Source organism: Diadema antillarum, unplaced genomic scaffold (genome assembly GCF_040938485.1).
Source record: "Diadema antillarum isolate AM-2024a unplaced genomic scaffold, OU_Dant_1.0 seq00000035_RagTag, whole genome shotgun sequence".
Taxonomy (NCBI): domain Eukaryota; kingdom Metazoa; phylum Echinodermata; class Echinoidea; order Diadematoida; family Diadematidae; genus Diadema; species Diadema antillarum.
The window spans coordinates 921,320-934,427 of record NW_027271149.1 but is presented as its reverse complement, the minus strand read 5'-3'; the positions used below and the strand labels follow the sequence as shown (position 1 = coordinate 934,427).

Here is a 13,108-nt window from a genome sequence, read left to right as displayed (position 1 = left end):
GACTTTTGTGCAATCTGAACTATATCTGCAAACCCGTCAGGAGATCTAAACTAAACCCCAAAGTGCTTTTGATCACTCCTTTGACAGAAATAGGCTTCTTAATTGTCCATGAATGTCTGCTTGTGCAGTTACCCCACACCTTTTTAGCTTCTGTGTGTGAAACATTTTTGTAAGTTTTTGTGTATTGTGTGACACTGTGTTGTATTTTCCACCAGTCTGTTTATAAACCACTTTGTATAATAAGTTGTGTGTCTTACCGTAATGTGTGTTGGTAACACCCCATTCATACAACAGTACACTCAACTGACTCTCTCATGCTACACCCCGTCTATGTTAGATTGTATTTTATGTTTAAACTAAGAACCTCTAAAGGTTAGCAAGCTGATAAAGGGGAATGTTGTTCCCAAGTATAAATGGCCTAAATAGTCTCAAGATATGGATGTATGATCTTGTGTTATAACATTTGAATGAAGAGCATGCAAGCATTGGTTGTGGAAAATTGCCTCAAAGCAAAGTTTCTGTTTCATGTTTCCGAAAAGTGTTCATCTGATATTATACCCTTCCAATCACCTTTCACGACAAGCATATATCTATAGGGCATTCCATCTTTGGTGTACGTATCAAGTAATTTATGTATCAACTTAGTTTTGGTGATATTCATTTACAATAAAGGGTTCAATGAAGAGAGATGATAATGTTTTAATACTGGATTATGCTAGATGTCGTGCCATTTGTCAGTGAGTTCTACAAATCAAGTTTTCAAGTGTTTTAGACTAGAACATTTTTCCTCATGACTTCTATCCTCTTTTGTAAATCTGCATTTTCAGTTCCCATTTAAATGTTGCCTTGGCATTTATCTTTGACAAGTCTTGTTTGAACTTTAATGATAGATTGTTTGAAGTAAACGTACGTAATGAAAAGTAAATAATTTTTCTATGATAGTTCCAACAGTAGTGACAATAGTTTGTGCAGTTTCTTAAAGCTTACAGAGAAATGAGACTTTTATGTGTTCATGTTAGTACAATACCCTTTTTATACTGGTAACAAGACGTGATGTGTACATGCAATATATGTTGGATTCTTTGTAACTTTTCAGTTTCTTGATTTTGGATTTGTTTACAGCAATCCATTCGACAGGACATCAAACATTAATTTCTCAATATCGGCGAATGAAGATAATGTGAGTATTCGATGTATCTGTTTCCTGCGAAGGTAAATGTGATTAAATCCAGTTATTTAATCTGATCCTTGTGGAATTACTCACGATAGTGGCTCATTGTATTGATCGTAATAATGTTGCATTGATTGTGTATTTTCTGTGACATTTTCGATACGATTTAGAAGAAGTTAATTAGGGGAAACATTCTACAGGGTTCGTTGACTATCATAACGAGTACCTATTTAGATATTAATCTATGTTTTAACCAATTATTTAGAAATTTCTTTTTCGTAGTCATTACTTCACTTCATTAAAGTTTGCATTGTGCAGAGTATTGATGATTTTTTTAAAAATTATCATTACATTATGTACAAAGACTAGGAAGGAAGATCATTTCATAATTTCTGCTGATTTTGATGCCATTTTGGGTGTTGGGGGCAAAACAAAAGGAGAGATGTTCTTATGGCAGTCTGCTCTCTCTCTCTCTCTCTCCACAGCCCAACTCGGCTCTGTTTGAGGCATGCTGCAATGAGAGAATTCATCCCTTCAACGACAGCAACAGTGACGAGGAGGACATCTGGGAGGAGAAGGAGCTGACGTATTCGGCCAACAACGACCTGAGGTCAAGGTAGGGTGTCGAGCAAGACAAACTACTGTATACGCTGTTATTTTCGCGTACAGATATTTGCACGAACGAGGAAAATATGGACATTTTCACGGGATGTTGTTTTCGCAAATTGACGATGACGCTAACAGTAATGTAGTATTACCAGAGCGCGTGGAGACATTTTCACATGTTAAATTCGCAATCCAACTGTGACTCGCGAAATTCGTGAAAATTAAACCTCGCGAAAATAACCGCTTATACAGTATCTGTGCCTATAGTGGGGGCAGGGTGGCGGGGTGGGGATGGGGGAGGTCTGGACTGGAGCTGCAGTCTCGTGTTGGCCAACACGACGGAGTTTTGAATCTCCTCTATCCTTTCATGTCTGCTGTATTTATGTTGTAGAGTGAGGGTCATTACTTTGTAAAGTACTAGTATCAGCTTGGCTCCCTTTCTCTGAAAGAGATTGATAAGTAAAGATAACTGGTCTGACACCGTGGTCCAATGGTATTCCCATTTTTAGCTTGCAAGGTAAATTCCAGTCTCACAAATATTTGTTTGACCTGATTTTGGTCTCTCTGCAGCACTTATTATTGCAACACTGCATTATACCGGAGTCTAATCAACGTATGTGACATATTCAGTACATCAAGAATGATCTTTTGGTGCTTTGTGCAAAAAAGGAGAGGAGTAGACCGACTGCCTGACCAATTGCAATTACAAATTTTTTCGTGCATCTTTCTGCTCCACAGCGACGTGGCAGGCAAGAACGACCTCGGCAGCGATCAGGCCAGTCACAGTAGTAGTAGTGATGAGGAAGAGGAAGGGGAGGAGTCGAGGGAGAACAACGCCGTGGAGGACTTCCCACCCGTCGAGAGACACAGCCAGGGCGTCTCCTCAACTCAAGGGGCAGAAGAAACTAAGATGGATGTGGACTCAGAGAATAGTAAGTTGACAGAGCCTTGGCGAGGGAAATAAAAAAAAAATGAACTTGATTCTGTGCTTTGCTAGTGAATGTACTGCATTTGCATACTTGCCAACTGTCCCTATTTGATAGGAACATTGAAAGTGCCATCTTCTGCCTTTTTCTCAATTTTGTCCTTACTTTTTCTTCAAAATCTGTATGTAGTAACAAATGGGAAATCAATATTTCTTAGTTTATAAGGTTGGCAAGTATGCTTTTGCAGTCCCCTAGAATCTGAAGAGTTCCTATCCAAAATGTGCTAAATCCACTGTCATGGTAATGGTTGTATTTCACATTCATATAAGTGAATTCATGCAATGATTTTATGTCCCATAGGACTACCCCATGATGGGATAAAGAAAATGTGCGTCAGAAATATCTACACATTTACACTGATTTTTAAAGATTTCGTGGTTTTTAAAAAAAAAAGAATTTTCTGTATCAAGCACCTTCCTAATAATCACATACTATGTGGGTGTTCTTGGAAGCTACACAGCTAAGAAAGCTAGCTGGCTTCGCATTTCTCAGGGGTCAAAGTACGGTCAAGCATGGACACTTGTTTCTGAATGAATCTAGCTCGATTTAGCACCTTTTGGAACAAAGCTCATTTTTCATAGCCCAATTTCTCCATTTTCTGTCTAGAATTTCAATACTTTATAGAGTTTACCTATGGTACTACTAAAAATGAATACATTCTGTAAAAGAGTCCAGTTTGATTAAAAAAAGAAAAAGAAAAAAGGGATTTAACACCATTTGGAAAGGAACTCTTTATACATGGTGGGGATTTGGCTGGAAAGTAGCAGTGTTCCATTGAGAGGATACAGAAACCTTTGCGTCATAGCTTGTGATTTGGAGTGAGTCATTTCCTGGCTTTGTCGAGTCACTTCACTGTGTTGGCTCCCGCAATCATTCAGGTCAAATCCTCCATTCTTGCTGGCAGGAGTTGAATTTTCTGTGCATCTGTCAGTGGGGAGGGGCATTATTGTTCAGTTGTTGATGAAAATTTCAAGGAGATAGAAGGAAAGCTTCACATGTGTTTCACAATCTTGCATGGTAACCTGTTAACCGCTGTCAGTAGATGCCAGCTGTAATTAAGTTGATATATGACCATTACATTTCACCAACAGGAAAGAGAATTAGATGCAACCAATTGCAACAATGCCTTGATGCAAGTTGAATGAAATCCGTGGAATCATATTCCATGCCTCTTTCCTGTACCCCTTCCCCTACCCCCTTCAGAAAAAGGAAGAAAGAAAAGAAACATATGCAAATGAATAGGGAAACTGAAAAGACACAAAATGTTCCTCTGAAGTTGGGGAAAACCCCTTTGCCAGTTAAAGCTGCATTATCTTGGGAGCGTGCCAAAAAATCTGATGTGGTTTACAAGAGGATGAAATGGTTCACTTCCTTCTTAAAATCCCCCACACAGCTTGGACTGCCAACTTTGACCAAGCCCCCATGGACTCTGCGGTGGCCATGGACACGACGCCAAGCAGCTGGACGCAGGCCACTTCCTCAACGGGAGAAGAGGACACGGGGTGGGCAAACTTCAGCGAATTCAACGCCAATTTCCCCGATGATGGGTGAGGGAGAAACCCCTGTTTGCGTGTGGACTTAAGAGGATATCCAGTCCAAATATAAGTTAGTCTGATAAGAAAGAGTAAAATATTACAAGTTCAATGGTATAAATTTGATCGAAATCGAATGAAAAGTAAGGAAGTTATGACATCTTGAAGTTTCGTTATTTTTTGGGGAAACAGTTCTTGAACAGTCAATATGAATATGCCAATGGCAAAGTGAGCATGTCATTCCCTCACAACTTACCATGTAGTTAGTACATTAAATTTTGAAATTTCCAGTTTTTCATTCAAACGCAATTATGCCCGAGGCTCAAATCCTCGTATGTCTAACTGATCACTATTCTGAAGTTATTCAACCAAGTATAACGTCATGTTTCAGACTTCAATGACAGAAACATTGAATTTTTGTCATTTTTTTTGTACGTGATCAGTGGAAAATTGTGAGGGTATGACATGGTTAGCTCACTCCTTTGCATAGTCATATCCACTGTACAAGAACAGTTTTGCAGAAATTAGCAAAACTTCAAGATGTCATAACTTCCTTATTTTTCATCCAATCTCAGTCAAATTTTTACCGTCGAACTCAGTAGATTTTACTTTTTTTTTTTATCAGACTAACTTATATTTAGACTGGATTTCCTCTTTGAAGTCAGTTCATGATGGATGATTCAGCCACCTCATGGCAAATTTGAGTTACGTTCTGTTTAGTACAGCTGAGGAGTGCAGACAGAGAACGTAATGGCAAATCAGTCATTTTTTGCAGACCCAACAACAACTTCAAGCCTAATAAAGATCACTTGTTACAATCGACAAAGGGTCATTGGTTGAGCAAAGAATACTTCTTACAGAATATTTAGCTTATTTTTGTATTGTCTCAAGTACGCCAGCAAAAGAGCATGTGCAAGGTACAGTGCAGAAATGTATGAATGTTGCCCAAACAGACATCCATTGTAAATCAGCAGGGCACACTTAGCTTCATCAACACATGTAGACTAAATTTGCCAAATCTCAGATAGTGTTTTGGAGCTAAGACTGCAGTGGAAAAGTGTCCTTTCAAATGTGAATGTCATTGGGTAATTAAAAATCTTGAGCTTCAACAAGAGCGAAGCATGACAGTGAGTGTTTTTGTTGTTGTTGTTGTTGTTACTGCTATGATGCATCAGGGCTTCACCATTATTAGTATTGTCAAAGTCAGCTCTTTCTTCTCCAAGTTTTCTTCTGTTATTATAGAGATCTGTCAGTATCACTCTTGAGTTGACATGCCGACTAGACGAACTCTTCTCCCATCTGCCTCATTTCCTTGCACTGTAGTTCTCCAGGGCCGAGGAGCAGCTCTCCGGTGGACATGGACAGTGAGCCATCGTCCCAGGAGGAGAAGGACACCGCTGGAGCCGTCACATCCTCCCCGTCTCCCAGCCACGTCTCCAGTCCCAGCCAGGAGCAGAGTTTAGGGGAAAGTCAGAGAGTATCGGCGTATGGTAGGTTGACAATTTGGGCTGTTTGGAGGAAAGGAACCTCAGAGATGCCATCTGTTGTTGTACTTTTTTTTTTCAATATTGAGTACTTTTTTTCTTCTTTTTTTTTTGCCCAAAATACTACAGCTTTCATGAAAAATACTGTTTTCCACCAAAAAGACACTTTTCAGCAATCCGAATACTGCATTGCCATTTCCAAGGTTGACATCTCTGGAACCTAGAGATACCAATATTTCCCCCACTTCAATAGGGAAGCAGGTGTATGCAAGGACTTAGGGTTAGATGTCCTGTTGTCCACAGTAGATTAGCTATGACTCACAATCACTCTGTCAAATACTCGATGCTGTTGGGTGAATATTTTGCCCTTTTGTATTGTCTCATAATGTTTGGCAAATGCTAAGTATGAGAACAATATTTTATGTATGATTTCAGTAGTTTTATATGTGATGTGTGAGATCAAAAGATCAGTATTTTTATGTGAATGGGCTTGAAAAGGGGAGTTAGTGAGGCAAATTTTCATTTCAGTATGTGTGATGCACTTAACAAATTTCTTGTAACAGATTCAATGTTAGAGAACAATGTACTTCACAGGATGACCAAAATTCATATTTAGGCAAGCAAAAGTGAGTTTGTGTTTGAAGGTGTTTGTGCTCAACATCTATGGTGTGTTACGGCCTATGTCTGATACTTTATGTGACAGCAGAATAATCATGTCAAGAATGATACATTTCGTCTGTGTATTACATTGCCACGTTTTCCTTCCTCTTTGCCGACATATTTCCCTCCAGTTGTATCAAGTAGCTCTTCAGATCCAAAGCCCATGGACCAGGGAAGCGAGAGTTCATTGAACCCTTCAAGTGCAGCTGTTCAGGACCATTCAGGAGAGAAGTGAGTGAGACAGGTTCTCCCACCCCACCCCACCCCAGTTTCCACACCATCATTCACATTGTTGAGAGGTGTATCCTGTATCAAGTGTTGAGAGTACTAACTCCCTGGATATGAAATGCACAATTGCAAGGGACTGCTTCCCTAACCTCATACTAGGCAGCTTTAGATCTTGGACACTAATGCTATGACGCCCCTCCTCCAAGGCTGGACATGTGCTCTCTTTTTTGGGAACAGTTATCTTGCACATGCTCAGAACAAGAATTTTTTGCCTGATTGGTGGTCGTAGGATTAGTGTCACAGATACAAAGCTTCCTATTAGTACATGGGGGGATTTTACACCGCCCAAAGTGGCTGAGAGATTCCTACTCTTACTTCCAATTTGTATGGATAATGTTGTTTTCTACCCCAGTGATGTATGCCAGCAATGCTGTTTGCTACATGTAAGTGTGATGTCTAAAAGGCAAGTAGTGTGTACATTAGAAAAGTACTTACTAAGCATTGGCAATGGTTGTTTACATGGTACTTGAGACGGTCAAGTTTCAGATACTCTCAGATTTCTTGTTGGTTTTTGAACATTTAAGACACCTCATAGCAATGTAGAGATTAGTTTCAAATTTAATATTGAAGCAGGGCTTGACACTCACTTTTTCCTGTGGTGTTCTGTCCACCCAAATCTTTTAATTTGATATTTTGATTTTGATGGCCTGAGAAGGAAATGTAGTGGCCCAAAATAAATACAAACACAACAATCAATTTTTAATCCTAAGTACCTGATATGACCTAAAGATAACCTTTCCAGAAACTTGGTGGCCCGACATTATTTTTTAGTGACCCTGGGCCAATGGGCCAATGTTAATGGTGAGCTCTATTGATGCCACGCCAGATTTTGATAATGTCCATTGTAAGTGAACTGAATTGCCTTTTGACTGTTATTTTACAACAGGAGTATGGTGGCAGAACCTTCATCTGATGTAGGAGATAGAATACAGGCTGATAGCAGCCCTCTTCAACCTGATGCCTCCTCTAGGGTAAATGACCAAATTGTGGACAATACTGTTAGCAGTTCAACAAATCCCAACCCGGAAGATTCGCAATCTCACAAAGGACCAGCCAGTGGCAGTGCACCTGTGAATAACCCTTCTAGTAACCCAGTGGTCAATGATGTAACGCATGGCACTGTAGAACAAAATGACATTAATGCAAGTAGTAATTGTCAAGTGACTGTGAACAATAGCCCAGCGCCCGCAAGTATACCTCCGCTGTCGAATTCAGCCACACCTTCAAGCCCTGGTGCCAGCTGCAGCATGAGTGCCGTAAACCCCAGTATTTGTGCGGAGCTACCCAACGAGAAATGCGCGGCGGGGAGCGTACGGATTAACACGAACCCCGGACAGTGTATACCTGCAGTCGGCTGCAGCGTGGTCGAGCCCGGCAGCTCGTCGACGCAGGAGGCGACGGCGAATCACAACGACGCGGGAGAGACGGGAAGCGCGGAGGTCGGGATCAACATCAAGCCCGACATGAAGATGGACCTGAGCGAGGAGGTGTCTTCGCCCACCTCCGTGGACGGGGAGGGCAGCCCAGAAGCTGCGGTCACAGTCTCCCCGGCCGATGCCCCATTCATCACTGCCAAGCTAGATGGCAGGACTTCCATGAACTCAGAGCTGGTCAACAATGATGAGAACTTGTCACCTGACGGAGGAGAGGCTAATGACAAAATCAAGTTAGTAATTCACATTATACCTGAAAAGAGTAGGTTATCTGTAAAGAGTTTGAAATATTAGACACAAACATGATCCCAGTGACACCAAGAAAATTCAACCCACTATTTTTTTGAAATAAAGTAGAATCATTTGATAATCTTAGTGTTTATTAAAAAATTGTACCTTGTGAGCCTCAGGAAGATATAGACATAAAAAATATGGACATCTGGTCCTAAATTGCGGCACATGTTCCTCAATTTCTCATAGAGTTGTGTTTAGACTTCAGCTGTTTTGAAAGCAAAACTTTCAGTTCTCGTATGCCTGCAGAACTGTCGATTATTGTGCCAAATGTACATGTATCCATGAGAAATGTGTGAATAATGTATTAATAACACAGTTAAAGTTGTGTAATGACGAAAATGTGAAATATTAGCCAAAAAGTTTGAGCGAGTCCACAATTTCAGAGCTTACCCGATGGTGGTTGCTACATAATTTTTTATAATTGATTATAAATAATCAACAAATTGGACAACAGTGATATCCAATCAGTTTCCCGAGCTAGAGTGAATCGCATGCAAATTACGATTGTAAGCGCACAATCGATAATCATGTAACGTTCTATCTCCCCACAATACTGAACAGTGAGGGCCCTTCTGAAAAAACAAAACAAAAGCAAAAACAAGTTGTGTACTGCGATCAACACCTTTGATATCAAATTACTCCAGAAGAACTCATAATCCTGGCAAATGGCATCAGCCGGGTAATTTTCTTGATAGACCCTTATGATGTATTGCAAGCAAGATCCAAATAGTGGACAATCAATTTTGAGCCCTTCTGAGAATTATGTTTTGGCTGTAAGGAGGGCAGGGAGCTTGAAGAGACACATTTCCTTGAATTTTTTGTGCAGCAATTAAATCTGCTCACTGAAATCTCGTCATGTCCTAGAGGTTCAAAATAACACGCTTGTTGAAATACCTGCAGTACCATATGTTGGGTAAGATTGAAGAATGGTGCTTTTCATGGTTCTAGCCTAAGCGTAAACCTTCTTTAATCCTTGTCTCATCTAACCCAGCTACATTGCCAAGTCGGAATTCATGAAGTCTGGGGCCAGCTCTCAATCTCCCAGCTCTCCAAGGCCAAATGGGCCATTAGGTCTCCAGGACCTTACACACAATAGGTACGTCTAGCCACAAGCCTCCTTCACCCACCAGCTTTCAGTTTCATTCAGTAGCTGCATTTATGTAGAGAGAACTAATATGAAACTTCAGACTGTGTTTCAATCCCAAATAATGATACTGCAGTGCTTCACACACACATGGCATTTCACAATCTTTCTGCTTTTAGATATTAATGTCATACAAAATATTAGGTAATGACACCAATTTAGACTAAAGGTGACTTCACTGAAAAAGATGACGCGAAATATATTTTAGTTATGTACATCGTTTACATGAGCAAGGTTCAAACAGTGCCGAAACAAGTTCAGTTTTATATTGAGACTAAAAGACATTCTGCACTACGAGACCGGCAGATTATGAGTTACTGGTCATTTTATGCCTCTACCCTGAAGGATTCCAGAGCCATTATTTTTTCATGAAGTGCTGTATTGTCATATCCAAAATGGCAGAATTGTTTCTATCTTCAGATTTTTTTTTTTCTGTTGTGTGTTTCCCTATGCAGTGCTGTGTCTAAATATATCATCAGGCAAATACTTCAACTGTTTCTGGCAGACATGTCTAAAATGCGATGGCTCATGCACTGGATGTCTAAAGGTTCTGAGTCTATTCAATAGTGTATTCACAAGAAAGAAATGGTCATGCTTGGTGGAGACACGTGGTTTTCCCTCTTTTCATCGACATTCACAATTTGATACAAAAACAATACGAATGACCACGTCCTGTGTTGTGTCAAGCTAATTTGTGTACTGTCCATGCTTAGTCTGCTGCTTTTCTTGACAATATCCATCCATGTGCTCTTTGTTTGTTGTGACAGGAATGAATCCATAGAGGGTAGTGATGTCATCCAAGTGACCGCCGTTACTCAGAATGGCCCTGTGTGACGCAACTCATCACCCACCTCCCCATCCCCACCCCCGTCACCACACTACCCACACACTGTGAATAGACCAGTCCATGCTGCCATGCGAAGGCTTTGACATCGGGCTCAGTCCATGATCCTGGAAAGGGGCTACTTGTTACCTGCGGCTGTGAGGGAGTGAGCTTGCCAAAAATAAAAGAAGAAATTCATGAGTAGCTTCACGTAGAGCCACATATTTATGCATTGACTTTTAAAGTGATTCGTTTCTAATGGTATCCCTGTTTCTTGATGATATCGAAGTTCTTTTCAGGGAGATCTTTATATTTTGTACACGTAAGTGAGCCATTGGTGTGGTTTCAGCAGTATTGTCACCTATATGATGTTTCCTCATGACGTTTTTTCACAGAGTACCCGTTTGAAACACTAATGTGAGCTGCTCTTTAGGCTATTGATGATGTAACAAAGGAATCTTTCATCTGCAGCGTACATCTATGTGCTTGTATACCCAACTACCCAAAGTGGCCATTTTGTTTGTATATAAAACAATAAAGAGTAAGATTTATGCTTCACAGCTTTCCGTTCGTTATAACCTAAACTTGAAATACCTCAGTAACAGCAGCAGAAAACAAAAGCAGACAACTGCAAAAAGACAAGACAAAAGCAAAAAAAGAATTCCGTATCCTGTGAACAGTCTTAACTTCTGTGTTTGTTGCATTTGTAGAAGTGTGCCAACCAATTTGATAATAGTGCCAGCATCTAGTCCCATTGCCTCCTGTTGTGAAGATTCAGGTTTGAACAGAATTTTTACTTTTGAGCTCAAGGAGCAGTGGCTCCACATCTTGTGAGTGCCCTGACATTAACATTCCTGTGGAATGCATAGCTTGTAGTTTATACCGCAATTTCCTGGAACGGTGAGATTTCATGCTTAGTGCAGTTCACTTACAATTAGGGTGGAACAATTATCTTTCTCCGCCTGTTCTGATCTCTCCAAGAAAACCAAGCTCTTGATGTTATTGACACCGATGTTATATTAAATTTGTGCAACAGTTTCAGATATTTTGTGCTTATGAAATGAAATTTTTATTATTATTTTTTTAAGGAGATGGGGGGGGGGGGGGGTGTTAGTTGTTGCATTTACAAAACTCATGAGGAAAATGTATCAGTGCCATTATGTGTATTAGAGCTGAATGTCATATTGCACTGTAGAAGTTTCTTCAAGATGACGATCATCAGTATATGTGTTTGCTTGGTGATTAGCTTTTAGAAAAGGTTTGGGTCTTCTTCTGTGCAGGCATTTGTGTCTCAAAGCCAAACAAAAAAAACATTTTCTGCTCTTCCATTCAGTCAAAGATGTTCACCAAAGCAGTAAAAGCAGTGTTGCACATTGAAATACATGTGGACTTTTTGTCTGAGGAGGCATTGCTGCTATACAAAGCATTGCCAGTCACTTAGATGGCCGGCTTTTACCCCCCAAACACCGCAGCTTTGCAATAGCTAGGAGTAATGAGCAAGACAGGTTGACGAGTCGCTTTGATATTTGTGAGATACCCCCCATTCTGCCTCAACCTGAATTATTATACAGCATCCTCTGCTTGGATGTGCCCACTTAGATATTTGAAACTGGTTAGGTGTTAGACTTACTTCCTCATTGATGCCTTGTCATGTAGGTAAAGCATCCATGTATCCTGATAATCACTTTAGAGAGATGCCTGCCTTTCTGTCACTAACGCGAGTATCCTCTTTCGAACAGAAGTCACCTCGCCATGACCAAACTTTTCATTCCCTTTTTTTGACTATAAACAGTTTATCTGTAAACGAATATGTATCACGTAAGCGAAGAGTGAGAGAAATTTGATACAGGAAACACTGACCAAGAATCCCTTTGTGGCTGCATTTTAGATACAAGCAAATTGGTATGATGTAGGTAGGGGTGTATTTAATCTGTGAGGGATGTTTGTGTGGAAGATGTTATATGTTACCAAATCACAGCATCACTCTGTGTTTTGGTCCATTATGTAATGTGAAGAAACAACTTTCTTTCATCCACAAAAGTGGCTACTTTAACCATTTCTCTTTTTCTATAATGTAAAGTGCATCATGCCAAGTCAAAGCTATGAAAGGTTGGGATACTCTTGGATGGTGACTATGTGATTACTGTCATGCACCTTTCATGAAAGCATCCAGTCTGCCTTAAGCGCTGTAAGTTGTCTGGTAGTTTTTGGAAGTAGTTTCCGGCAACGGGAAGGTTTGATATTTTCATAAAGTCAGGTAGCCAGCATTTTCTCCTGTTTAATAAACTTTGAATTACCTATATTAGCACAGCAAAGATGCGTATCTCATAGGTAAATGGCACACGTTCCTCAGCACTGAAGCTGGTTTGTGTGTCGGATCATGAAAAGACTCCGGCAAAGGGACTGTACGTCGTTCCGAGTTTTGATTCTAATTTCCGTTGCTTAACTCGGCAGGTGTAAGCACATACAGTGAAGGAGCTAGGCGACCAAGCTCAAGGTATGAATATCTCTGAGAGCCAGCCAGCTGAGTGTGCTGCTCGTGAGCATGCAAAGCTGGTAGGCAGTACAGAAAATTCTGCCTTCACTGGTATGAACCCCAAATCCCAGCCATGTCTTCTCTATGTAAGGTCTTTAATTAAGAAGTGACTTCATTTCTTGACACTGTACTAAGTGGCATAATGTAAACC

At 40.4% G+C, this 13,108-nt stretch overlaps 1 protein-coding gene across 2 annotated transcripts in view; it reads left to right on the top strand.

Annotated features, from left to right (window-relative positions):
* The window catches only part of LOC139725351 (serine/threonine-protein phosphatase 6 regulatory subunit 3-like), a 58,668-nt gene extending 47,325 nt beyond the window's left edge, over positions 1–11,343 (top strand). For both annotated transcript variants that reach the window (XM_071636438.1, XM_071636437.1), the window contains exons 15-23: positions 1,123–1,180; positions 1,657–1,787; positions 2,516–2,709; positions 4,157–4,310; positions 5,619–5,785; positions 6,571–6,670; positions 7,614–8,393; positions 9,446–9,550; positions 10,366–11,343. In XM_071636438.1, coding sequence (XP_071492539.1) covers positions 1,123–1,180; positions 1,657–1,787; positions 2,516–2,709; positions 4,157–4,310; positions 5,619–5,785; positions 6,571–6,670; positions 7,614–8,393; positions 9,446–9,550; positions 10,366–10,432 — 1,756 coding nt within the window. In that variant the 3' untranslated portion in view covers positions 10,433–11,343. The remainder of the gene's footprint in view (positions 1–1,122; positions 1,181–1,656; positions 1,788–2,515; positions 2,710–4,156; positions 4,311–5,618; positions 5,786–6,570; positions 6,671–7,613; positions 8,394–9,445; positions 9,551–10,365) is intronic.
* Positions 11,344–13,108: the final 1,765 nt, after the last annotated feature.